The following is a 22,499-nucleotide window of genomic DNA, read 5'->3' as shown; positions in this document are numbered from 1 at the left end:
GGGGAAATTCTTATGATGGTAATACTTCCAAAAAGTAGAAAATGTGATTGACTGCCACATTTTGAACAGAGATGGTGACAAAGAGAAAAAACTACGGACTGCAGCTTTAAGGTACAGGAATTGAATAATGTAATCAAATGTAAAATATCATTGCATTTATCACTGTATAAATTAAAGATTAATCCTTATTAAAGTTACAAAAGGCGATTCAGTCAAGAGCAGTGAGTGATTTCCTTATATTTAGTTGTTTGATCAACATTAAATAATGTTGTCACTTTAAGACATACTGATTCAAACTGATACTGTGCATGCTTTGTCTTTCTCTACTGTTAACGTTCACTTAAAGGTGACATTATGCCCCTTTTCCCAAGATGTAATATATTTCTATGGTGTCCCCAGAATGTGTCTGTGAAATTTCAGCTCAAAATACCCCCAGATCATTTATTAGCTTGTCAAAGTTGCCCCTTTTTGGGTGTGAGCAAAAACGCGCTGTTTTTTGTGTGTCCCTTTAAATGCAAATGAGCTGCTGCTCCCCGCTCCCGAAGACGGACGATCTTCACGAGGTCAATGACAAAACAGCGAATTTCAGTCAAATTTCAGAAATAACATTAGCGCAACCTTACCGAGAGACTCAGGGAGAGGTTGCAACTTTTAGACGCACTGGACGTTTTTGAATGGTTAGTGGATACATTTATGTTACATAGTTGTTGTGGAGTTACATTGATTAATCATTGACTTGCATGTACCGTCTTCAACTTTTACACAAGTTGACACAGTTCCCTGAGGTCTTTATAAGACAGCTGTGACATTTTTTTTTGGTCAAATAGTGTTCTGCTCATCTGTGCAGCAAGGACAGAACAGTTTACATGCTTTGCTCAAACTTTTGCCATTTGCGTTAGAACTTACACTGTTGTCTTGCGAAAACCAAATGACGGTGCCATGGGTGGAAATTTGCAGATTAAGGGGCGCTAATAATATCATCCCCTTCCCACGTCAGATGGGGAATTAAATCTGATGATCGGCGTATGCTTTGACATGCTTGCAGAGAAAGGCTTACCGAAACAAAGTTACTGGGTTGTCACTTTTCACCTTTTCTGGTTTGGTGGTATATGCTCCAGAGACCCGATTATAGCAAACACGGGAAAAGTTAGATTTTCATGATATGTCCCCTTTACGACTGTCTGCTAGGATACTCACGGAGACGGGCATGTTGATATTTTTGTGTGAATTTGACCGTTCAAGAAACTAATACTAACTACCGTAATAAAATGAAAAAAGCATTTAACAGAATACTGCAGCCATCAAAATGTGTTTATATTTACAAAAAATACACTAAAGTTAAAATATTTTCTTTGTACTTTTGCCAGTTAAATAAAGATTAAAGAGAATAAACAAATCACAGATTTTACAAAATGTCCCAACTTTTCTGGATTTGGGGTTGTAAAACTTAAACTAAAATAAACTTGCTTAGTGTACCATATCATCAGTCCACACTCTTTATTTGTTCATATTTAAGGAATAAGGATTACCAGTCGAATGACAAACACATTTTAATTCAATATATCATGTGTATGAGACATTTAATATAAGAAAAACAGACAAAGGAGCACAATTTGAGGCAAACACACAACGACATATCTGCTGCGTCTCCAATCTTCACGTCAGTATCAGACTATGGCTCTTCCACCATCTTGTTGTGGACATGCATCATCCCTAAAACATTAGCGAATGGATTATATAATTTTCTTGCATACACAATATTCATGTACTCACTTTATTCCCTCAGCAGAGAGAGAAAGAGATCTTTTCTTTGTTACCTTTGAAATACTTCACTGTTTTGACCTTGAGCTCATGTGTGGCATCTTCATCACACACAAACACAGTCTGCGGGTGCTGCTGGAACGCTGACACAGTCCACATGTGATTCACTCCCTCTTCTATGGCTTTATAGAGGGCAAACGCTTTATGCGAGCCAGTGATAAGGACCATGACCTAAAAATGTCATACAATCAAGTTATTGTTTCAGATCAACTCACTAATGAAATTTTTGACCTTGGTAATGCTGTTGAATCTTTTGCTATTTCTGGCATAAAGGCTTATAATAGTGTGTGCTTTCCAAAACAAACACAAATTGCTTGGTTTTATAAATTTTGCATATTGTGATATTTTATTAATAATGCATATTTTAAAGGGGCTATGTGGAGTTTTCAGCGGCATCTAGCGGTGATGTTTCAGATTGCAACCAAAAAATGGCAGAACATATATGCAATTGTTTTTGCAAGCTGTACACTGTTTATAACTAGCTTACAGTACATGTTCAAAGCCAGAAATATGTAATTTTGGCAATAAAGATGAGCCATTTATAGCAGCAACAGGAGTGGCTGACTTTTATAGACTTATTTAACGTGCATTAAGAAAAGCACATAAAGATTCTGAAATATGAATATTTGTACCTCTCGAGCGTCCATCACTGTGCCAACACCAACCGTGAGGGCCATGGTGGGGACTTTAGAGAGATCGCCATCAAAGAAACGCGCGTTAGCCAGAATCGTGTCCATAGCCAAGGTCTTAACACGCGTTCGGGACACAAGACTGGAACCAGGCTCATTGAACGCGATGTGACCGTCAGGTCCAATACCTGCAACGTGAATACAAGGCAGAGCTGTTTAATGGTGCCATTCACAGGTCAAAGTTCAATATACTGTCTTACCGCCAACAAAAATTTCGATTCCTCCAGCAGCTTTGATTTTGGCTTCAAAGTCCTGGCATTCCTTCTCTAGATTGGATGCGTTTCCGTCCAGGATGTGAGCGTTCTCTGCTCGGATGTCGATATGCTTGAAGAAGTTATTCCACATGAATGAATGGTAACTTTCAGGATGGTCTCTAGGAAGTCCTGTAAAAACAACAACCATTTGTACTTAGTTCAGTGTTAACTAAATACAGTCTATGACAGGCAGTTCAACCCTTGATCCCTCAAGCATAAACGACCGGTCACATACCTACGTATTCATCCATATTAAACGTTTTCACATACTGAAACGATATTTCTCCCTTCTTGTGATACTCGATCAGTTTCTTGTAGCATCCAAGCGGAGTGCTTCCTGCAATACAGGACCCAATCAGAATAATAGGCCTGCATTTCAATTGAATGTGCAATATACAAAGTTACTTTTTTTTACGACTCTACCTGTTGGAAGACCTAGAGTGAAGAATCGGTCAGGTCCTGGATTAAACTTCCTTATCCTGTTCCTGATGTATTTGGCAGTCCATTCGCTGACCTGGTCATAGTCATCGAGTATGATGAGCTTCATGGCTTCACCTGTGCCTGAGAGAAACTATCAGGTTGGTACATCTATGAGGTGCTGCCTTCTTCAGACTTTAGCCCCTATTATGGTTAGAATAGGGCGGAAGTGCAGTTGCTACAAACTACACCTCACTGATATCCAGCAGTTCCTTCTGTCAACAGCTGGAGAGTTTGTTATAACACAACTGTACACTGCAAACACGACGGATTATTAATGGCCGCTTTTCGCGTCGAGTTGCGCCCAGTAAGCTATTAAATATAGCACTTGCTTAATGCTCTGAATAAATGAACCCGTGACAAGATAATTGCGAGGGCACTGGAAATAATAATAAATATGAAACGACAATATAGGACATAAAGAGGTTGCCGTATTTAGTTAGTAAAACACTTACCAGATCATATGTTTGTAAGTTGCAGTAACTCTTCCAGCAGCACAGAGGAACACGATCATGTGATAGAGAGGAAATGTTTCCTAGTTTGCACATCTCACTCAGGACTTGATTTTTTCAATGGAAAATACAATGCGTCGCAAAAAAAACTGTTAAGGAATGAAAATCGGCCAATTCAGCATGACTTGTACACTTATTAATCTACAAACGAATGACAATTTATAAGAACTCTTCCTGCGACTCTAAACAACTAAATATATTAATGTTATATCTCAATAAACTTCAGAAAATGTATCATTAACCTCCTGGGGTTATTGATAAATCTTCGGTTATTGATAAATCTTCTTACATTATATTATTAATATATTACATTAATTATATGTTACTTTGCGATTTTGGAAGACGTCACAGACACGCACTAAATAAAACCTTAATTTGTGTCATTTAGATTGACAGAATAATTGCTAAATATGGTAGATACATATGGGGGAAACTGAAAATAATAAAATAATAATAAAACCTGTGAAACTTAAAAAAAATAAAAGAAATTGTGTTATTTAGCAGGCATTTTTTTTAGCCAGAACAAGAACAAAATAAACAATTATAGAGCGAGAGAGTCCTAATAATAATGATATAATATATATATATATATTTACTACAATTAACTGAATATCAATTCAGCAGATTGTTAAAATAGTAATTTTTTTGGTATGATTTTAATTTTTGGAGTCAAAAAGATCCTCTGAGGTGGGACAGGCCAACATCACCGTTTTTGCCCACTCTAAAAAAACAATTTTTGCAACACTTCACCTGTTTTGGCCTATATGTTGAAGTTAACAAGTAACATTTGTAAACTTATTCATGAACCAATAGTTGAAGCAAACTACACTACACAAAACAAATACACATGCTTTTGCATTATGTTGAAGTAATTCTACAATACAAGCGTGCACATACTGCATGTTTCAATCCGTATTTATTGAAACAACAGTTGACAGAACCAGCATTTAACAGAAACTCAATCATGGGCAAACATAATGGTTCTCAATCAGAAGTCTTACAGCATTATGATTTTCTTAATATAAAAGGACATGCAAATGTATTCTCATTGCCAGAGTCACCCCGCTGCGAGGATGATGATGATGATTTAGCGTTAGCGGTCACTGGAAATATAAGTTAACATTAACAAAACATTATGTCACATAACATAACGTGTAACGTTAACATAACATTACACAGTGCGGTTAATCGAGGTCCATGCCAGGCTTGGCTTCTGTGGTGTCTGCACTGTCAGCAGCAGCTTGCTCTGTGCCGCCGGGCTGGGCTTCAGGGTTTTCCTGCGTATTGACCGGCCCGTTGGGTTCTGCGGGGTTCTCTTCTTTTGGCAAGTCCACTTTGGGCTTGGGTTTGGTCACAACGGGATTGCAAGTGGAGAACAGCTCCTAGAGAAAATAGGAAGAGATTGATTTAATACAAATGTATCAAAATGGTATTGTGGCAGAAACCTGGAACAGTTATGGTATCAAATGCCAAAACCATAGTACTTTTATATGCACCATAGTACTAAATGATATCTGAATGCTAACATACTCATGTGCTCTAGACAAAAAGAAGTCAATATAACTGTGACTGACCCGTGTTTTGGCCTGTATCTCTGATATTTTCACCACAGGCTCCACGGCGAGACTCTGTTTACTCTGCTGGTTCATTTTACTGTTCATCCAGATCATAACATCATTCACCATCCTGTCCACCTTCTGAACCTCTGCCTCGTCCAGATGATCATACTGCTCTTCCTGTAATTCAAAAAGACGTCAAATCCACTGTGCACTGACCAAGTGTAAATTTGTACCGTATGCAACATTAATCCAACACAACCTCACCTTGGTTTTGTAGGCCTCTACAATCTTCATGTATTGCTGCAACTGTCTGCCCAGCTCTTCAAAAGCTCTGGGTCTCTCCTCAAATTCCGTGTATCTCTCTTGAATGGGTTGGCCGAGATTCTGCAAGAATGTTTTTGATACATTGATAGGCATTAATCGATTGTAAACATAACACGGGTATAATTAGCAATATCAATAGTAATTGTACTTTGCACTTAGGCGATACGATTTGGAGTTTTCCCTCCTTTTGCACATCCCTTTTAAATCACTAATTCGATTTATTAGCGAATTCTATTCATAACTGTGCGGAGTTGAGCTTCCATAGGAATGAACTGAAAACCGTGCCAGTGGACACACACCATTATGAATGCCCGTGCCCATTGTTCATTCAAATTTGCTGCATTTCGGGGGCAGCAATTGCAATAATGGCCTATTTTGGATCCAAAACGGCGAATTTCGCAGAAAGGTGACAAGTTTGCATTCTTGTCTATAATTGCACTGTTGACATTTCCCTTAAACCTACGCACCCCACCAAACCTGACCAAAACCTTACCCTTGGCAGCACAAGTGTTTTACAATACCAACATGAACACAGTACATTACCCATTTTTTGACGCAAGTACAGTAGCTAAAGACACTTTAACTTATATATAATTTTACATCTTACATCATAAATTATAGACATCAAAAGACATTTAGTACCTTCAGTTCAACAAGTTTGTCGATGTATACTTGTTTAGACTGGTCTTCACCATCCTCATACAGCCAGACCTCAGTGTCCTCTAGTTTTAATGAGAGAGCATCTCTGTCCTGTAAGAGAAAACAGACAGCACTCAAGCACCACTGTTGTTATTTGTAACTAAAACTATACAATTTTATTTTTGTTAATTTAAATAAAGCTGAAATAAAATAAATGCATGATGAAAAATTATAACTATTGTTGTCATATGATAAACTTGAAACTACACAAATAAAACCTAAACTAAATTCTGAAAAATAATAATAATAAATAATATATATATATATATATATATATATATATATATATAAAAGCCAATTCAAAATATTAATAAATACTATAACAGTATATAAATAATACGAAAATAACACTGTTAAGCACTGAGATTTGTGTGTCATTCATGCATTTTTAAAACTTCCACAATATTAATAAAAGTCTGTGATTTCTAAGTTATAGCGATATAAAACATCAATACATGGCAAAAATAATACCAGGTCATTCACAGGATTCCCACACCTGACCAATCAATGTCTAGAAATGTTCCAATCTTTTGTAATCACTGGACAAGTATTTCAAAATGGCTTCATGCTGATATTTCACTTATAAAGAGCAAATTCTAGCAAATAAATATTTTGTATAGAGTTTCATGAGAAACTCTTCCGATGGACACCATGCATTTAGAGTTCAAGTCATGCGACTGTTCTCACACTCTCATTGACGAACTTCTCGAATATCCCGTGCAGTTTGTCCCTCATCTCGTACACGTACTCCTCCACATAGTTCTTGGCGTCGTTGCGCTCCTTCTCAAGCTTGTCCTGCATGATCATCTTTCCCTGAGGAAAAGCAATTTCACAGTAGATTTAACTCAATGTTAAAAAAACATGTCCCCCTTAATCCAGCTTCAGCCGCACAGAAAGCATACCTCGTTCTCCACGAAGAGATTGAGCATGTCATTGGCTAGCTGCCACTGTGGGTTGTTTTCAATGGGCAGCTCCAGGACCTTTGTTTTCACTTTGGGCTTCTTGGCTTGTGGAGGCTGATCCGATTTCTTCTCCTGTTTGCCTTCCTCTGCTGATGTCTGAACAAATCCACGGAGAGAACCATTATAACGACACGTTCACAACAACAACAATAACGATAATCTCAATTTCTTTAAAGCAGGATGGATTCTGATTGGTTTTCGATGTTTTTATTGTTCATCAGCTGGAAACAAGTTCTGAATAAGTCCACTGACATCGTTCCTTTGTGCCGTTATCATTATAGTTGTGGTGTGTGGACACTACTATTCTTAGATTTTTTTATATCTAATAATACATCTTTATTGTTATCGCTATAGTGATCATCCTTGGTGTGAACGGGCCTTTAGTTATGTGATGGGCGTCTGAACGGTAATTTGATAAATTATTGAGTCATTTAATTGATGCTATTGGTAGATCCCATTTACCTCCATTTCTTCCGTTCCAGCTTTTTTCTCTCCATCTTCCTGATCTCCATTATCCGAAGCCTTTTGTTCATCTTGATCAACCTGCATTTTGTTCTGTGAATAATTGCAAACACATGGTGGCAACTTTACCCATGATGTAGAGCTGAGCGGTATGAATGCACTGGACATCATGGAGTAATACAAAAATGCAGGTCATGATGAGGGTGTGAAAGCAGTTGTGAGAGAGGGTATGTGGACAGTAATATCCTGAAGCAATACCTCATTTTCTTTTTCTGTGCTCTGCTCTGTGTCCATGCTCTCCTCTTCCTCCTCAGATTTCTGCACCTCCACTAGCGAGGCACTGGACACACTGAAGATGCCATGGATGTTCACTCGCACCTTCACCTTAACCTTTGAACTCTCGCCTGAGGCCTGGGGAACCACCTTCTGGACAACGTACTGGCCTGCATGACAGTGTAAGTGAACATGTTAACATACATGTATTTAAGTATACAAGTATTAACTTGTATAACATACAAGTATTCATGACAGGTTTTACAAGATTGTACACCAAATATTAGCTATGAAAAGCAACCAGCATTTGCAGGCCAAGAATATTTGCCACATCAATTACTGGCCAAACATTTCTTTTAGTTTCAATAGCAACAGAATTATTTGTTTTGTTTTTCTCCTGTTTCTTCCGGTTTTCACCAGAATATTCAGTTATGGCATTTTGATTAAACATTACAAGGACAATTTTTTTGTAATTAAATACATACATGGATAGGTAGGTACATAAAAATAAATAAATAAAACAACTGACAAGTCAGACTATTGTTGTGCTGCAATTGAAACCATGCATATTTAGCAATAAAATAAAATAAAGATAATTGGCCAGTAAATGCATTTATACCATGGTCTGTCTTAGGGCTGGATGATATTGAATGCGATAAGTTGTTCAAGATTGGCTGAAAGGTGTGCATTAAAACAGTTTAAGGCACAGGTAGTTCCAGTCAGTTTAATCACTGACAAACATTCAGGAGCACAGAAACTCATCAACCCTGCCCCGCTACTTTTATTAATATAACAGCTTCACTACTCAATCGCTCCATTATATTACTCAGAAATGAGGAGGTAATGAAGCTTTGAAGTAATTAAACTCTCAGCTTTACTGTCACAGCTCTCGAGAATTAAATCAAATAAATGCTAGAATTCCTTAATTCAAACAAATTGTTTAATACACAGCTAGCCATGGATTATCCCTTATTTGCTCACTAATAAGTCGTTTTTACTCATATACAGCACTTGGCGAGAGTTCCTTTTGGATGTGTTTTTGTGTGCTTACCTATTGTGGGATCTGGATAAGGGAGCTCTTTAGGGCAGTTGTAATACGCATCCAAGGAGAACGGCTCTCTCCGGTAAAATGTCAACACTTTGGAGAAAGGCGCTGCATGGTTCTTTGGGAACACCTCACAGTCGCTGAAATGGAAAATTTAAAAGCATTCTAAATAAAATCACGTATTACTATCAAGCACAATGACTGAAATCGTATTTTCCGGACTATAAGTCACACTTTTTTATATAGTTTGGCTGGTCCTGCGACTTATAGTCAGGTGCGACTTGTATATCAAAATTAATTCATACTGACTGAGATGAACCAAGAGAAAACATTACCGTCTACAGCCGCGAAAGGGCGCTCTAAGTTGGCGGAGTTGTTCAGAAGCGACACAGAGGACGAAGAATTCAATGGATTCAGTGTTGTGGAATGAGATCGCGGGAGCTTGGAGAACTTGCTTACCGGTAACTTGCTTGTTGGACTCGCTGGCTAATGTTAATTTAGCCTATTCAGCCTCACAGGTATATGTTCTTTATGCATTTGTGTAGCTGAATAACTGTTAATGTGTTACGGATACCTATTCAGCCTGTTGTTATGTGTGCTATTGTTGAATAACTTGCCTTTCAAGATTAAATGTCTGTTCTTGGTCTTGGATTTTGTGAAATACATTTCTAAATAAATGCGACTTATAGTCCGGAAAAGTAATAACTTGATCACGATCTCTGAAATGTCACACCTGACTCCATCTTCAGCTGCAGAATTCCATTTCAGAGAGATGGAAAACGGAACCACGTCCGTTATGGAGATCTCACGGACTTTAAATGCAGGGGAGAGGATAGCGCACTGTGAAATCAGGAAACAGAGCCAATGATGGGGTCGAAGAACACGGACAGGTCACGAATGCTATCAAATACAGTCTTGTTAAACTATTAGCATGGCTTTAGTCAGCAGAAGAACCTGACCTGGAGGGCACATCCTCTGGCCACGGCCTCATCTGCATTCAGCGTCGTGCTGGGCTCCTTCCCAAAGAACTTGCCGATTCTTTCTTTAATGGCCGGCATTCTAGAGGCACCGCCCACTATTTCTACAGCATGGATGTCATCTTTTTTCAGATCTGCACAGGAGGAGGTGACAGACAGACAGGGTTAATGAATGATTTCTACGACGTACACTGTTATTATCCAAAAAAGGGTCATTACTTACGAGCTTGTTCCAATAAACTGCGCAAGGGAGCTTCCACTCTGGCTAAAACATCAGCACACATCTCTTCAAACTGAGCCCTGCCACAGGAATAAAACAATATATAAAGCTCAGAATGAACTACTGACAGGATAACATCTCTGATAAAGGACATGAATGAATGTGCAACACAGTAGAACAGGTTGTGAATGTAAAGGAAGGGAAAAACTGACTCGTTCTGCAAAAAACTCATTCCAAACACGACTGTACGACTCAAATCTCATTTGCATGCTATTGGGGTTTGACTTAAGACAGAATATGCAAATGAGATATGAGCAGTGGACAAGATTCAAGAATTTTAAAAGCATAGTTCACCAAAAAATTCAAATTCTGTCCTTATTCCAAACTAATATAAGTATTTTATTCATCTTTCAAACACTAATGAATGTTTTTTTTATACCTTTTACCTTTTTTTTTTACCTAAAGAATACAACTTTAATGGAGTCAGATGAATTATATTGAAGTCAGATAACTTTATCTGAATTATGCAGGCATCCTTTAACTGCTTTTTGTTCTGATTATTGGTTCAAAATAGCTGCATAAGCTTCCAGCATTACATGATGAATGGATTTAATATAGGCTTTTATTCACATGTATGGTTAACAGAAGTGCAGACATACTCTCTCTAGAACACTTGGATTAAACCGCTCGATTAATATGGATTACGTTTACAGTGTCTTTATGAACTTATTAAAGCGTCAAAGTTTTAGTTATCTGGACTTTCAATGAATGGGCAGGAATCTCTCAGATTTCAGTAAAAATATCTTCATCCTGTGTTTCGAAATAACGAAAACGAAAATTAGACGATATACCTTAACAGGTTTAGGACTGCAGTGGACAGCTGACTCCTAACGTTTTTGATGTTCACATCTTCACATTATATGGTGGTCAGTTTGCAGCAGTGACATAACATCTTTTCCAATAAGATTAAATAGATTTGAACGTTTTATGGGCATTTTTTCCATTATAAATCAAAATTTTTAACTAATTAGATGCATGCATCGTTTTTTCCCCCTTTTTTCTCAAATTCTATTAGAATAAGACACAATAGGGCTGTTAACAATCAAATGAAATCAGTATCAACGAAATTGATTTTTGCAATGCAGAGGAAACACAGAAGCTGCATCTGAAGCGGCATTTAGATGCAGACTGTTTAATGCAGATCAGTTACAAATGCAGAAATAATGTTTGTTGTTTCAAACATAAAACGTTGAATATTGATATTAGAAATTATTTAAAAAAATGAAAAGATACTTTAATTGTTAAATTAAATCCACCAGTAGGTGACAGCAAGTCACTGTTAATGAGTGAGTCATTGAGTTTCAACCGATTCATTCAGACGGCTGAATCATTCAGGAACGAAGCATTTGAGTGAGTCATTCGTTTAAATGATTCGAAGACGATATATATTGGCGCTTTTCCACTGCATGGTACGGTACGGTTCGGTACGGCACGGCACGCTTTGGCGCTTTTCCACTGCATGGTACGGTACGGCTCGGTTCGGTACGGCTCTCTTATGGAGCATTTCCACTGCATGGTACGGTACGGTACGGCTCGCTTCAGCTCGCTTTAAATGGTACCACCTCTGTTGAGGTTCCAAGCGTACCGTACCGATACTAAACGTGACGTGAAAACACTGCAGATCACTGATTGGTCAGACAGAATCGTCACTTCAGCGTCATTGTATATTTGCTACACGAGACACTAAACCCGCTATATTTAAATAGCCAGACAACAGCAAACGCGGTAGCACCTGTTTTTAGAGTTTTTACTTGACAAAAAAAGTTCAAAAAAATCAAACAAGAAATGGCTGAATCGTGGTCAGTGGACGAGGTGCAGACGTTCCTCTCGTTGGTTGCCGAGGAGCGGAAGTAGCACAGCTCTTAGCCGCACACGGCTACCACCAGACATACAACTTAACGATCAGTCCCACCCACTTTGAAGCGGTACTAACTGCAGTGGAAAAGCAACCGAGCTAAAGCAAACCAAACCGTGCCGTACCGAGTTGAGTCGTACCACGCAGTGGAAAAGCAAAGCGAACCGAACCGCTCCACGCCGTGTTGAACCGTACCGAACCGAACCGAGCCGTACCATGCAGTGGAAAAGCGCCATATCACGCTAGGGTTGGGTATCGTTTGAATTTGAACGATTCCGATTCTGATTCCGATTCCTTGTTTCGATTCCGGTTCCTAACGATTCTCGGTTCCGATTCTTTTAAGAGGCAGAGTCAATTTTTTTTAGGATATTTTAAATGAGCTAGCTAACCAACGGTCTTTCTGAAGGAAATAGTCTGACCTTCTCCATCAATTTTAATTCTATTAACTTTTTTTTAACTTTACTATGAATTTCTCACAGGGCTGTTTTCAACTACAATATAAAGATAAAATCTATGAACTTGAATATAAATATTATAAATTATGAATATATTTTCACAGGGGTACATTTTCCTCAAGAGAGCTTTATTTTTGAAAACCTCATGAAAACACATTTACTAGGAGTGTAACGGTTAAAAAAAATCACAGATACGATACACTTGTGTCACGGTTCGGCACAGCAAAAAGAAAGAAATGCATGAGAAATTTCCTTGATTTAGTTTTTAAATTATATTTTTATTAAAACTAAAATCATAAAGTATGATATTTTTTTACTTTGAGCAATGATGGAGCTTTACTTGACTTTTCTTAGGAGCATAAAACAAAACAGCTCCTTGGACAAAATGAAATGTAATATAGTAGTAGTTATGAACAAAGGTTTATTTTAGTTCAGATTAACATTTGAGGGCAGCGATTGTATTCATAATGTCAAAATAAAACCGACGTAATGTTACTTAAAAGCATTATAGCCTACTATTCCTGCCAAACTTCCATGGTTACAGTGAGTGTTACTACAGTAAATCCATGGTGAATGCTGATCTGTGGACACTGAATAGTTCATTCAGGCACAATGTTTCTTCCTGGTTTCCACGTCAGCGCTGTTTGATCCGTTAATAACGGAGAAATGTGAATGTTTCTCACTAGATCTCGCAGCGATGTTATTATTCAGTAGCGAATTCAAATGCTTTCTTTACTGGATCTCGCTGTGTAGTAACAGTGCTGCTTGATCAAGATCGGCTCGCGCTGCATTGGTCCAAACTGATAAACGGTCCGTCAACCACACAATAACGAGTAGCTCAGTTTCGTTCCGCTTACATACATTACATTTGCCATTTGATGTTGGGCAATGTTGTGGTCGCGCCAGCGTCTCTTACATTATGAGCGCGCTTGCCACGCGCAACGCGCCTACATTTGAAATAACGGAATTTTGGTCGGCAGACTGAGAATCGAAACTAGGAATCGAAATTTTTACTTTTGAACGATTCCGGGAAAATCGCAAAGCTAGTCCCGGTTCCAATCGATACTCGATACTCGATACCCAAGCCTATATCACGCGCACCCCTACTCAAGACTTAATGTAGCACACAAATCATGTGGATTACTTTTTATGTTTTTATGTGGATTATTCATTTTATGATGCTTTTTAGACTCTGACAGCCCCTTGATCCCTTTCCTTGACTTAAGAAAAAGAGCAGCTTGGAAACAACGGTGTGTAAATGACGACAGGATTTTAACGACTTTGCAAGTGATTTCTTCATTAAATAACTCTGCAAGTGATTTCTTCATTAAATAACTCTGTACCTGTTGAGTTTGCTTGAAACATCAATGTCGTTCATGAAACACTCGATGTTCAGTGGCAGGTCTGAGGAGTTAGCACTCATCAGCTTCTTGAGCTTTTCACATTCCTGGTAGAGTCGCACCAGAGCTCTGGGCTTGGTCTTCACATCCAGCTTGTACTTCACTGCAAACTCGTCACAAAAATGTTTGACCAGCTTCTCATCAAAGTATTTTCCTCCCATTTCAGCATCAAAGGCTGTAGCAAGAATCTGTACGGGCAGAAAAAACAACCGCCTATAATTTCACAGACTATTCATGACCACATTTCGAGGGTATAAATGTCATCGGTACGCACCTTGAGCTTGCCTTTATTAAAGGCACACACAGAGACCTGGTAGCCTGAATGGCCAATATCCACAAACACCACCGTCTTTGGCTTTTCCTCAGGAGTTGGAAGATCCTGCTTGTAGATCCCATATGCCAGAGCCACTGTGTGGAAAAACGAACAGGTGTCATTTAAGAGTGGAAAATTGGTGTGTTGCAATTAAAACGGCACATTAAACCACGAACAACTCACCAGCAGTGGTTTCATTCATGAGTCTCAGACAGTTGAGTCCTGCAATCTGAGCTGCATCGATGACGGATCTCCTCTCAGAATCGGTATAGAAGCAGGGGACCTTAGAAGCAGGGATTTTAAACAGCATTCACTTGGGAAAGTGATATCAGAGTATGCATGACCTCTAAGGTGGATGTCTGTCTCCAATAATTCATACAGAAACTGGACTGAGGGAAAAAATGACCATAGATCATTCACCAAATCCACCAATTATATGTAGCACAACTGCATCTTTCAGTTGATCTTATGAGATATTAAGCCAATTTCGGACGAGACTAGGAGGTGGTTAGAGAAATTTGCGGAAGAGGGTAGAGAAATTTGCGTTTCAAAGATTTTAAATCACATCCAAAACTGCACAAAACCAGTAAAAATTCTAGAGCAAATTACTAGGCTACACTAATCTAAATTACTAAATTACATTACTACACTAATCCGGATACATTTGGCTTTTTGTTATGATTTTAGCATTTACCGACGTTTCAGTGTCAGTGTGAAACGTTTGGAAAATGCTAGTGTGGACGGAGGGTATTTCGAAAACAAAAATGCCATTTTCAAATGTATCCGGATTTATGTCGAAATATCCTGTTTTTCAGCAAACTCGATTGTCTTCTGAGAAATGAAATCCCATCCAGAGGTGAATGTCTGTAATTGAGAACCAACGGTTCTCCTCATAAGTTTTTGACTAACCTAACTAACTGTTTGCACACGTGTCACCTTTCAATATGAATGGCATTCGGTGAAAAAGTTATATAATATTCATATAAAATGGAGGAAAGTCAAATCACGGAAATTTCTAAGACTAGCAATCAGCAGCAGCCACTTTTCAAAACTCATGTAATAAACTAAATCTACATAAAAAAAATTATGAATTAAACGACATATACATCATACGTTATGCACGCAACCACATCACATGACCTCCTGTAACGTAACGCCCACATCTAGAAAAAACTGTAACCCAAGCGTCGTTCAGAAAACTAGTCCCGTCCGAATAGGGCTTTAGTGATTTTAAACTCACAGAGATGACACAGTCTGCAACAGGCTTCTTGAGGGCACTCTCAGCAGTCTCCTTGAGTTTGGTGAGGAGCATCGCAGTGACCTGTTCAATGCTGAACACCTTCTCCTCCTCCATGTACATCACCTACAACAACATCAGAGACAATACGACTGCTAAAGGACAGAAACCGCTCACAAACATTCACACATTCATTGCACAACAGAACTGCTTGGCTTTACAAGGCGGCTTTGCTGCCAAAACTAGACCTTTAAACAATGCTGGCACAGATCAGTCATCTCACAACATGTTGTGTTTGCACATGGCAATCAAATCTCGGTTTGCTCGATCACGACGTTCAGCTACCTTTATGCCCGTTGTGCCCGATGGCATCTGTGCCAGGTCATAAACGAGACTGGACTTCATGTTCTGGATAAATGGATCCGAGAACGCCCGACCATGGAAACGCTTGAATCCTTGGACGGTGTTTTTGCAGTGGGTGACCATCTGCGTTTCAGAGGAGACAAAAAAAAAAAAACGTGCATGATTACAAACATGAAGACTTTAAGGGATACATATAAAAAAAATCCATTAACAAAATCCTGTCTTTTAAGAAAACCATCACATACCTGGCTTTTTGCTGCAGCTCCAATAAATCGATTTCGTGGTCCAAAAGACACACATGCTCTGTAGTGAAACACAAATAGCCAAACATTATGACAAATGACTGTCCTGGTAATATATATATATATAAGCTTGTGATGCAAAGCTGAATTAGGAAATTTATCTTAATGCCAAAATTAATTTTTCCTTTTAAAGGAAAAATCCAACCTTTAAGGACACCAATTTTCTTTGTGAATGAATAATGTATCATAAATAAATAAATGTTCTTCCTAAAATACAGGGTGCATAAGTCAGGACACCCCTATGTTAAATTCCCGTAGAGGCCGGCAGATTTTTATTTTTAAAAGCCAGTTATTTCATGGATCCAGGATATCTATGCATCCTGATAAAGTTCCCTTGGCCTTTGGAATTAAAATATAAAGTAGCCCCACATCATCACACACCCTTCACCATACCTAGAGATTGGCAAATTGGTTTCCTTAAAGGTTGGATTTTTCCTCATTTTTTAAATTAAGGCATTAAGATCAATTTCCAAAAGATGATTTTTTTTATTCCTCTTTTTAGGCAACTTTAGTATGGGTGTCTAAACTTATGCATAGCACTGTATAGGCTATTCTATATTAATTTATTTTCATAACGTATGAAATTAATCGATTTGACACACACACACATATATATATATATGGGAATAAGCATAAAAATTCATTAAAAAAATGGTCCCTCTAAATACAATACAATGAAAGTACAATATAACCTGAAAAGAAAGGGAAAACATTTTAATAATGAAGTGATATAACGTTACAGGTTTAGTGTAACAGCTGTTTCTCAGTCTACAGTAATTAGAAAGTAACGTTAGACGCTACCACTTATAAACATAATCGTATGGTAATACCATTACCAGTGTTTTTATTTTATTTTTATAAGTACGATAGTGTTTGAATATTGCAATCACGCAGCAGCACCAGGGAGGCTCCTCACTGCCAGATCAATGTCCGTCACAGACAGAGAGCCAGTTAACAGCAGATTTCCACTGGCACACAGCTCAGGTAAAGGTTGGCGTGATCACTACTCTGTATGTATTTGTGTTATGGATGAGTAAATAAAGCAGACTCACGGTGTGCATCGGTCGCTGTATTCATTGGCCACAGTCTCGATTCCTCCGGCTCGAGCTACCGCTACATAGCAGTTCAGAAAACCCAAGTCAAAACCCACTACTGACATCTTAAAAACAATGTGATTGCTCAAATACAATAAGCCCGAACACAAATGTGGACTAGATGATCGATCTGTAAAATGTGAGGAGTAAATAAGACGGTTTTAATTCATTATTCTACTGTAACTTCTTGGAGGAATGAGGCTGCGGATGATAAACGCCGCTCATGAAAAAACAGGACCACTTCCGGTTCAAGGCGGAGCTAAAAGGTCCAACTCAAAGGTTCTCATCTGAATCCCTTTGAATTTTACTGGTGTTTCAGATGTTTTAGTTGTACTTCTAATGTGTGTGTATTGTACATTTAGGTAATGCATTGAAATGTTTAAATATTTTTCTATATTTTCATATTTATTTGAAATGTGTATGTAGCACAGAGTACGCTAATCATCTTTTTTTTTTTTTTTTAAGAGTGGTCTAGACTTTTTAAATATACATATTTAGACAATAAATATGTGTCGTACGTACATAGTACATAAAATATAAACGTGTCTTATTTGATAAAGTTAGACTGACAAACCCTTGGCTAACTGCTAGTACAATCTTGATATAATGCCTATGTTTACGCTACTGGCCCCTAATCTTACACAATACTATAAACGAAAAAAGCTCTAGCATTAAGCTTGACAAATGTATCTCGAGTAGGGAAGGGTTGTTGGGCCTTTTCTTTTCATTTGTGACGCGCTGACCCGGATGTTCTCTCACGCGCCTCGCAGCTGTCTCGTGATGAGGTCTCCGTGCTGTATCCTCACTCGCACAAAAACAATAGTACTGAGATTATCCAGACTTGCTCTCCACAGAAGGCTTCCACACGTCTACAGTATTCACTGTCAGGCTTTACGATGCTTTTGCACAGATCATTCACAGAGCTCGAAACCATATTACATCACAACTCCCATCTTCTATGTCAATGCATCTCCTCACATTGGTCATGTGTACTCAGCTGTCACTGCAGACTGTCTGCACAGATTCAAACTCTTACAGGGATACAACTCCAGATTTGCCACAGGTACGTTTTGTACATTGTCTAATTGTATTGCATGACTTAAAAAAGTTAAATACTTATATCGGGGGCTTGTTGCATAAACTGATGAGACTGTTACAAGTTATATTTGTATTTCTTTAAGACAACGTGTTCATAACTTTTGTTTTACGTCAGTTACATAAAAAACATTTGTTTAATTTAATACCGAAAAGTAAGACTGATTACTAACTGCTAGCTGGTCAGAAGTTCTGAATGGGATTGTTCACCCAAAAATTCATAATTTACTCACCCTCATGTCGTTCCAAACCCTTACTTTTCGCACAAATGAAGACCTTTTTGATGAAATCTGAGAGATGTCTGTCCCCCCATTGGCAGCTTCGCAACTACCACTTTGATGCTTTAAAAAGCGTATAAAGCGTAAAACTAATCATATGAATTGAGCGGTTTAGTCCAAATTTTCTAAAGAGACTTGAACGCTTTACACGATGAACATTTTTAATTTAGGCTTTTATTCACATTTAAACAACGCTGAGAAAATCGAAACTGCTAGATGTACGAGAACAAACCTCATTTGTTTTTGCAAAAGCTCAAACGCGCTGCGTAACACAAGAATGAACTTCATTGGTTCTTGCAGAAGCTCAAACGTGCTGCGTAACACAAGAATGAACCTCATTGGTTCTTGCAGAAGCTCAAACGTGCTGCGTAACAAGAATGAACTTCATTGGTTCTTGCAGAAGCTCAAACGTGCTGAGTAACGAGAATGAACCTCATTGGTTCTTGCAGAAGCTCAAACGTGCTGCGTAACACAAGAATGAATTTTTTGCTTAAAGGGGTCATGACATGGTTTTTTTTATATTATTATTATGTTCCCTTAGGTGCAATTATAGTATTACTATAGTTTTTTTTACAAAAAACTTTTAAAATATAGTGATTTATGATCTTTTCCCACCCTGTTTCTCACCCTCTGATTCAAACAGTCTGTTTTGGGGGTGTTTCCCCTTTAAGAGTTCAGTGTTAACGCCCACTGTTATGATTGGCTAAGGTCAGTGCCTATGCATCAATTATTAACGCCCCCAGCCAGAACCTGTGCGGATTCAGCGTATTTAAAAAGTAGTTTAAAGTTTTAAATACATTTCTTACAGTTTGCGTCGTCGTTGTTGAGCCCAGAATAGTCGGCACGGACTTATCTTTGAGCAAAAGTTTTCTGGCAAAGCCAGCATCATTTTGGGATTTGTTCTCAATACAGTCATCCTTCAAATGGACTGGGACGTCGGCAAATATAGTGCATCCATTTTTCCCTGACGACTGGATCTTTCGCAGCGTATTCAAAGATGTTGTTTGTCCACAGCCAGGAACAGCACATCTGCGTGGCATCGTCATTTCCCTACACAGACCCACTCACTGTCCGTCGACTGAACACTTGTGAGGAAAATTTGGACTAAACCACTCAATTCATATGGATTACTTTTACGATCTCTTTATTAACGTTTTGAAGCGTCAAAGTAGTGTTGTCACGATACTAGAATTTCTAACTTCGATACGATACCTTGAAAAATATCGATATTCGATACCATTTTCGATACCACAGAGAGAAAAACTGCCACTATATTAAGGGGATATTTTTTTTATTTAAAGCTAAATATAAAAAGTCTAGAACATGACAATGAGGTATACTTTACATGAACAAAAATGTCCTGAGTTCTTGTTAATATTTTTTAATTGGACCAGGGCTGACATGACCCATTGTATTTGTATAACCTACTGTTATCAAAGATTAAAATATAGCCTACTGTAACAAAAAAGCACTTAACAGTATCAAATTGGAGGATAGAGTGTCAGTAATGTATAATAATAAGATTAAACATTAAATTTTCAGTTAAAGGCATTTCATTATTGAATTCAGAGATGCCATTGTCTAGCTGTCTAGTTTAATTAATATCTGTGTAATCAAATTGATGATAATCGCTAATGAAGGCAAATTGCAGAATTAAATAATAATTTTCTGAATAAAGTTAAATAGGCACAAGTTAATTTACATTTGACCACAGTTAAAATATTTACTGATTCCTCAGTCAGATTATGTTAACTTTAAGAATTACGGTGAAAAAATGAGACAACACAGACTCATATCAACAAAAATACTAGGCCATCTAGGTTTATGTTTCAGAAAAGTTAAAATGAGAAGAGTTACAGTGTTTCCTTTAGGATTTTTTTAGCAGTGGGGAAAGGTCTGTCCAAACAACAAACACCCCTGATGCTGAGCGTAGCCTATGCTTGCTAAATGGTACCCCTGGAGCCTGTTCCTTAAGTCTGTTTTCACCTATAAAATAATTTTAAAAAATGAGTGATGTGAGGGATTATTGATTGTCAAACAATCTTTTGGGTGCCCGCAGCCCCCTCGCAGTGTGAAGCGCGTGTCCGCGCTATTCTCTGACATACCCGGCCCGCTCGCGGTGTGTAGCGCGTGTCCGCGCTATTCTCCGACATGCCCGCTCGCGGTGTGTAGCGCGTGTCCACGCTATTCTCCGACTCCGACATGTCCGCTCGCGGTGTTCTTTATCAATCAACCAAAGCCGGTCGCGGGGGCGCCGCCCTCGCCATCTTTCCATTCACTTCACTTTTGCTATTTAACCAGAGCGAATGAGACGAGTGCGTCACGTGTGGTGTTTGTCAACGCGCCTTTGGAGAGAAGTGAAAGTGAAAGTGACCGCTCGGCTAGTATCGATACTTCGGGAAATTAGTATTGGAACCGTTCAGATATTTCAGTATCGATATTTATCGAAATATCGATATTTTTGACAACACTACGTCAAAGTGTCAGTTGCGTAGCTGCCAATGGAGGGACAGAAAGCTCTCAGATTTCCTCAAAAAGATCATTTGTATTTTGAAGATAAATTAAAATCTTACAGGTTTAGATCAACATGAGGGTGAGTAAATGATGACAGAATTTACTGCAAATGATGGTTGATCTAGGCCTTTACCATTATGAGTGTTTATGCAACTGGCCCCATAGATCAGTGTGGTGTTTGTTTGTGCCCTGCAGGTACAGATGAACATGGTCTTAAAATCCAACAGGCAGCGAGCAATGCTGGTAAAGACCCTCTGAACTTCTGCACTGAGGTATCAGAGAGTTTTAAGCATGTTTTCCAAAGATGTGGTATTTTATACACTGACTACATTCGGACAACAGAGAAAAGACATCGACTGGCTGTTGAACACTTCTGGACTGTTCTCCATAGCAAAGGCTTCATCTACAAAGGCACTTATGAAGGCTGGTACTCCACTCCAGATGAAAGTTTTCTTACACCAACTCAAGTCACTGACAGAACAGACTCCGAGGGACGACAGATCAAAGTGTCCACTGAGAGCGGCCACAAGGTACCATCCGTCCTGTTCTGGAAATAAAGCCTATACTTCTCTGTTAGTGTTTTGCACCATCTCGAACAGGGGTTCTCTTACGTAGAGTTCTCTCGTACTGCGTCGAAAGAACGCTACGGGAAAGATATTTCTTTGTCGAGATTGAAGCCTAAAATTAATCCTTAATTTTGTAATATTGTAAAACGCTTTTCTGAAGCATACAACCTAGGCGGAGCAATACAGCTCACCCATTGGCTGCTCTGCCAGAAAAGCACAGCCTATGCGAGGCCAGAGACGCTGACCAATGAGGACGCTTCGCGCCCTTCTGCGTCACCTCCCGCCCAAACAGGCGTGGCCTAGGCCTATAAATACGAGCATAGCTGTCTAACACGCCGATTTTCTAAAATTCACGAGGCTACACGCATCGTTGGATTGGATTCGAGCCGCCACAGCCGTTTGGAACAAGCACCTCAGCAGGACGCGCCTCTTACCTGAAGCCGCTGGTCTTCGCCGCCTTCAGCCGCCGTTCCCTGCTGCGCTTCTCCGGCGTGGAATATCCTTTACATTATGTGTGTGTGTTTTGTGTGTGTGTTCGCCGTCGCGACACACAGTTTTTCCACCACTAAAAGAGCCGAGCGTCTTTTTCAAGATGCCTCGCACCTCCTGTGGCTCGTGTAGAGCCCCGCTCAGCGACAGGGACCACGTGCTTGTGTTTCCTGCCTGTGAGTATCACGCAGCTTCAGCTCTCGT

General features: G+C 38.9%; 3 protein-coding genes across 9 annotated transcripts in view; 1 reads left to right on the top strand and 2 right to left on the bottom strand.

Moving 5' to 3' along the window:
• Positions 1–1,561: 1,561 nt before the first annotated feature.
• gnpda1 (glucosamine-6-phosphate deaminase 1) lies at positions 1,562–3,799 on the bottom strand. Of its 2 annotated transcripts, none has more exons than XM_079631270.1 (7): positions 3,697–3,799; positions 3,188–3,325; positions 3,000–3,101; positions 2,711–2,893; positions 2,454–2,638; positions 1,818–1,992; positions 1,562–1,713 (listed from the first exon to the last, which is right to left on the bottom strand). In XM_079631270.1, the coding sequence occupies exons 2-7, from the start codon at positions 3,309–3,311 to the stop codon at positions 1,673–1,675; spliced, it is 810 nt and encodes a 269-aa protein (XP_079487396.1). In that variant the 5' UTR covers positions 3,312–3,325; positions 3,697–3,799; the 3' UTR covers positions 1,562–1,672. The 2 variants fall into 2 exon arrangements, with proteins under 2 accessions (XP_079487396.1, XP_079487395.1); XM_079631269.1 differs by having other exon boundaries at positions 3,188–3,335; positions 3,697–3,761.
• An 851-nt stretch (positions 3,800–4,650) lies between these two features.
• Positions 4,651–19,038, bottom strand: hspa4b (heat shock protein 4b). Of its 6 annotated transcripts, none has more exons than XM_079631431.1 (20): positions 18,959–19,038; positions 17,312–17,372; positions 16,203–16,260; positions 15,940–16,080; positions 15,598–15,720; positions 14,541–14,640; positions 14,319–14,452; positions 13,988–14,232; positions 10,278–10,354; positions 10,037–10,188; positions 9,811–9,917; positions 9,084–9,217; positions 8,018–8,202; positions 7,760–7,852; positions 7,238–7,393; positions 7,023–7,148; positions 6,279–6,386; positions 5,577–5,696; positions 5,328–5,489; positions 4,651–5,135 (listed from the first exon to the last, which is right to left on the bottom strand). In XM_079631431.1, the coding sequence occupies exons 4-20, from the start codon at positions 16,078–16,080 to the stop codon at positions 4,938–4,940; spliced, it is 2,361 nt and encodes a 786-aa protein (XP_079487557.1). In that variant the 5' UTR covers positions 16,203–16,260; positions 17,312–17,372; positions 18,959–19,038; the 3' UTR covers positions 4,651–4,937. The 6 variants fall into 6 exon arrangements, with proteins under 6 accessions (XP_079487557.1, XP_079487555.1, XP_079487554.1 ...); XM_079631429.1 differs by having other exon boundaries at positions 18,682–18,992; XM_079631428.1 differs by lacking the exon at positions 18,959–19,038 and adding an exon at positions 18,097–18,360.
• The window catches only part of mars2 (methionyl-tRNA synthetase 2, mitochondrial), a 17,471-nt gene continuing 12,564 nt past the window's right edge, over positions 17,593–22,499 (top strand). Inside the window, exons 1-2 of the mRNA XM_079631433.1 lie at positions 17,593–18,416; positions 21,436–21,770. Coding sequence (XP_079487559.1) covers positions 18,101–18,416; positions 21,436–21,770 — 651 coding nt within the window. The 5' untranslated portion in view covers positions 17,593–18,100. The remainder of the gene's footprint in view (positions 18,417–21,435; positions 21,771–22,499) is intronic.

The sequence above is a fragment of the Phoxinus phoxinus genome, assembly GCF_949152265.1.
Source record: "Phoxinus phoxinus genome assembly, chromosome: 12".
Lineage (NCBI taxonomy): Eukaryota > Metazoa > Chordata > Actinopteri > Cypriniformes > Leuciscidae > Phoxinus > Phoxinus phoxinus.
The sequence above is the reverse complement of the archived record's forward strand: the minus strand, read 5'-3'. Positions and strand labels throughout refer to the sequence as shown.

Excerpts from the sequence above, each read along its gene's own strand:
- hspa4b (XM_079631427.1), bottom strand. The coding sequence starts at position 17,418 with ATGTCAGTAGTGGGTTTTGACTTGGGTTTTCTGAACTGCTATGTAGCG. Across the intron at positions 15,721-15,939 it reads CGGGCACAACGGGCATAAAG|GTGATGTACATGGAGGAGGA; the intron begins GTAGCTGAACGT and ends ATGTTGTTGTAG. Across the intron at positions 5,697-6,278 it reads ACAAACTTGTTGAACTGAAG|AATCTCGGCCAACCCATTCA; the intron begins GTACTAAATGTC and ends ACATTCTTGCAG.
- gnpda1 (XM_079631270.1), bottom strand. The coding sequence starts at position 3,311 with ATGAAGCTCATCATACTCGATGACTATGACCAGGTCAGCGAATGGACT. Across the intron at positions 3,102-3,187 it reads CACTCTAGGTCTTCCAACAG|GAAGCACTCCGCTTGGATGC; the intron begins GTAGAGTCGTAA and ends CCTGTATTGCAG. Across the intron at positions 1,993-2,453 it reads CAGTGATGGACGCTCGAGAG|GTCATGGTCCTTATCACTGG; the intron begins GTACAAATATTC and ends TGACATTTTTAG.